The sequence below is a fragment of the Austrofundulus limnaeus genome, unplaced genomic scaffold (assembly GCF_001266775.1).
Source record: "Austrofundulus limnaeus strain Quisiro unplaced genomic scaffold, Austrofundulus_limnaeus-1.0 Scaffold223, whole genome shotgun sequence".
Lineage (NCBI taxonomy): Eukaryota > Metazoa > Chordata > Actinopteri > Cyprinodontiformes > Rivulidae > Austrofundulus > Austrofundulus limnaeus.
In genome coordinates this window covers 695952-700516 of record NW_013952625.1, presented here as the reverse complement: position 1 = coordinate 700516, position 4565 = coordinate 695952, and the positions used below count along the sequence as shown (strand labels likewise).

At 35.9% G+C, this 4565-nt stretch overlaps 1 protein-coding gene across 7 annotated transcripts in view; it reads left to right on the top strand.

Moving 5' to 3' along the window:
* The window catches only part of LOC106525338 (regulator of G-protein signaling 12), a 69258-nt gene that overhangs the window by 55213 nt on the left and 9480 nt on the right, over positions 1–4565 (top strand). For 6 of the 7 annotated variants that reach the window (XM_014019533.1, XM_014019534.1, XM_014019535.1 and 3 more), the window contains one exon: positions 962–2954. The exons of the other annotated variant lie outside the window; for it this stretch is intronic. In XM_014019533.1, the coding sequence (XP_013874987.1) occupies positions 962–1251 (290 nt within the window). In that variant the 3' untranslated portion in view covers positions 1252–2954. Of the gene's footprint in view, positions 1–961; positions 2955–4565 lie in introns of those variants that run through there. 7 annotated transcript variants of the gene reach the window in all.

Below are 4565 nucleotides of genomic sequence, written 5' to 3'. Positions count from 1 at the left end.
CACACACACACACACACACACACACACACACACACACACAGTATAAGTAATTTTGTAAATAAACCAAGTATTACAGGGATCTGTTACCATTGAATTAGTTTACTTTGCTGCATTTAATCATGAATACAACATATAGAACCTTATGTAATAAAAAATGATATTAAAACAAAATCAAAAACAATTTACACAAATATTATTTTGACATATTTAACTTGCCACATTTTTAAACCGATTTTATTTTTACTTATCTTAATTTCATATTCTACTGCTTGTAGTTTTAAGTGTCTTGGGTTTTCATTCAAGTGGTTTTTACCAGCTTTTGGGCAAGATTCTGACATTTCTGTAGATACCACACATGTTTAACTTAAAGAACTTAKAGTAATTAAAGTAGAAAACCAAAGTTTTGGGCCTAAGAATCAATGAASTTAATGAACCAATTGGTGGGCCAGATTTTGGTCACCAGTGGGCCTKATGTGTCCCACGAGCCACTAGTTGAATAGTCCTGATCTAGAGTGTTGGCAGAGGTGTACACTAAGTGTTTCCAGTTATATCTGTGTAATTCATTATTTAAGAATAGCTACTTTAAATCACTAACATGACTGAAGGAATTTTTTGAAACATGTTTTTTGTTTAAATGATTTCTTTCTTCAGTTTATTTTACCAAAAATGTTGAATTACCAACTCCTGCCAGTAGGTGGCGAGAATGTCTCAAAAAACAGATGTGCTGGATTTACTTGAACAAATTAGCCGCTGCCGCTAATTTGTAGTAGTTTCCACCAATCACATATGATTTAGACAAGATTTCAATAGTTTWCTTACTTTCCACCCTGTTCCTCTTAATGATATTTATTATTTGAAATTASTTAAGTATCAACGTATCAAAACTTTAAATGTAGAGCATAAAATGCTGGTTTTGGTGGTAMTGATCTGCACATCCCTAACTCTTGTCTCCTGTGCGCAGAGGGAAGAACAGAAACCAGCCCCAGCATCAAAGCACCGGCCGACAGATCCGACGCCACGCAGCCTCTGCTTCAGGACGTGATGGATGTGGAGGGAGTGCACCTGGARGAGGGAACGCTTGAACCTTCCCAGGGAGAGGACTCTGAGCTTAGCTTGAGTTTCCAAGGCTACGTCGCAGAGCTGCGACAGTGCCAGACCAAAATGAGGAGCGCACAGATGCCCCAGAATGGCCGCAACCCRGCGGAGGCCAAGGACTGCCAGTCGGATCTGTACAAGGCCACGATTGTCTGAAGGGACCCGCCCATCCACCCCACCCCACACTACTGCACTTTTAAAGCCTGAGGCACTGATGTCTGAATGATGACAATTAAAATAATAAGCTGCATGTGAAAGATGTCAATATTTTCTCCAAATGAACTAATTAGTTTATGGTGATAGATGTATTAAATCTTTAAAATCCATCCAAATGTTGTTAAGYTGTAGTAAACGGGTAATTTTGGGTCAGTTTTGTTGTATGGTTTAATAATTTTAAGTGAAATGCATTTTTATTTCTAGCCATGTTAGACAAAAAAAACAAAACAATCAAACAAACAAAAAACACAATACAGTTGTAAAACCTTTGAACGTAACCATAGAGTTTAACCCTGACCATGTTGATGAGCTAATGGCTTGTCCATGAAGGGCCAAGTGTCGCCTTCTTAAATACCAAATTCAAAAATTGTGTGTGAAAGTGACTTTATTAACCTTTAAATCACAATCAGTATTGTATCACACAGTGGTGTGATACAATACTGGCTAAACTGTTGGGATATTATTGCCAAAAGCRCTCCAGGCTGCATTGATACAGCTACAGCTAACTAAAAAAGAAAAAAAAAATGCAATCTTAATTACGAAAAAATAAAACAGCTTTACTTACTAAGTATTTGCATTCCATTTATTATATTATTGCATTTGGCCTGCAGCCTTCAGAYTGATTTTCATTTTGGCCCTCCCAGGGAAAATGTTTGTGCACCYCTGTGTTAGGGGAAACTAACACTAACCGCTAAGACAGTTCAGTTTGTGTCACACATCTTCATCTTCATGGGATTGATTTAATACTATGTATTTTATACATAATCATTTTTTCTATTTATTATTTAAATATTGTTTAATGTTATTTTACTTCTTTTTGACGCTCTTAATTTGAAGTTTAGTTGCTAAAGACGCTACATACATGGTGCCTGACACGTCTAGCACTGCTTGTAAGAGGAGATAGTTTTTTAATTAAATTTATTTATTAATTTTTTTATTAAATGGCATAAAAATAGAAGTTCAAAACTTGTGAACGTTAGTGGACTCCAGGTTAGTGGAACTTAATTTAGCGGAAGCTAATCATCTGCTAGCAGTTTCAAAAGTTTGCAAAAAAAGCTAATCTGCTAAATGAGAAGCTAGTTCTGCTATTAGCAGCGGATTAGTCAAATTGTGCCCAACGCCGGAGACTGGAGTTTTTCCAAGATGGCAGTCCTCTTAAGTGTCAGACTAGCTGTTAGCTCATGAAACTGGTCTCAAATTTAAAGTTAAAAGAACTATCTACAACAGGGATAGGATATAACAAGATATTAATTGTTTACAGCTTCACCACACGGTCCCACTGCAAAACATCCTTTTGAGTTAGAGAGTGCTGGCTCACTGATTTCTCTTGCTAGTTTTCTGTTGTGTACGGATGTTAGCTATATTAGGAATTTTAAAAGAATACTTAAGCATAGTTTAATTATTCATATTTTAATGTCAAACTGATGCTGACTGTTAGAAAGTAGCACCAATTGTAAACTCAAACAGGGGGCAAAATACCAATTTTCTTGGATAGTTATTTATTTCTATCTTGTTCGTATTGCCTTCTGATGTTTTACTGGTAATTTTTCAGGGTACCTCTATTGTCTGTATTTTCTGTTTCTGTGGTTTTGAAACTGTCCGGATTATTAAAGATTAAAAGCTTTCATGGCTACAAATCCCAACCTTTCTCAATTGTTAAAGTTATTTACTATTACTCCGACCTAACCAGCTTTATAGAAAAATCTGTTAAAGGTTTTAAATCAAAATCTTACTTTGTCTGGCCTTAGTTTCACTAACTTGCTAAGTTAGTCATTACAGTGAATAATTAATAGTTTGGATGTGTTTGCTCAGTTGTGTTCTTGAGACTGGGTACTYCTGTGGACATGAGCATAAATTGTCCAGCCTCCTCTTGGTATTTTTAGCTCAGCATCTGGAGGATGATTATTACAGCTGTTGGGAGATTAGAGGTTAGATTGTGGGAGCGGAGAGTCGCTGCAGGAATGCTAACAATATGTGAAGTTATAAAGATTACTTGGGCATTTTACTCTTGTTAATGATGTCTTTATAAGAAGTGTAACTCCCTCCAGATGGTGCATCCATCCTCGAGCCGGACTTTCTCTTATCTAAAGTGCAAACTGAACTTGTTGGCCTGCAGATGTTTAGCTGCTTTTACTTAGTTTTGTTGTTTTTCCTTTGGTTGCTTCAGTGCTGTGGTATGATAAATGCTGTGTCTCTTATTTTGAAAGTCAGGTTTTTAGCCACAAACTTGGACATGTAGTGAGCACTGAAAGGGGTGGCATCAATTAAAGTTAAAAAAATACACCAACAATATTTTGAAACTTGTTTTTCTTTTTTGTCAAGCTTCATTGCTAGTATTTTACTATTTTTTGCTTTTAGTCATACTTTTTCTACTTTTAGCTTTTAAGTATTGTTTTGYTACTTTTAGTCTTTAGCCACAGTTCTCCTACTTTTATCATTTACCTACCATCCTGTTACTTTTATCTTTTAACCAAACTTTTCTGTTTATCTTTAGCTTAAATGTACTGCCCTGCTAATTTAAGCTAACTTTTTGCTACTTTTAGTGTTAGCTAATCTTTTGCTACTTCACAAAAATGATTAAAACATAACTTGGACTTTAAATCAAATAGAAGTCTTAATATCATTATTGTGAGTTTTAAACTCATAATATTGACTTAAAATTTTAAATTATGACAGCATCTCTTCATTATTACTCAGTACAGAGACTGGTGACAGTAGATAGAAAAATTGTACCCACGCAGTACTATCCCATGACCACGAGATGATAACAAATGAGATAGTTAATGCATGGTCTCAAGATGATGTTTGACCATGGGATAGTTAATGCGTGGTCACAAGATAATGATGCTTGACCATGGGATAGTCAATATGTGGTCACAAAATAATGATGCTTGACCATGGGATAGTTAATGTGTGGTCACAAGATAATGATGCTTGACCATGGGATAGTTAATGTGTGGTCACAAGATAATGATGCTTGACCATGAGATAGTTAATGCATGGTCACAAGATGATGTTTGACCATAAGATAGTTAATGTGTGGTCACAAGATAGTGATGCTTGACCATGGGATAGTTAATGTGTGGTCACAAGNTGGTCACAAGGTAATGATGCTTGACCATGAGAAAGTTAATGCATGGTCACAAGATGATGTTTGACCATATGATAGTTAATGTGTGGTCACAAGATAGTGATGCTTGACCATGGGATAGTTAATGTGTGGTCACAAGATAGTGATGCTTGACCATGGGATA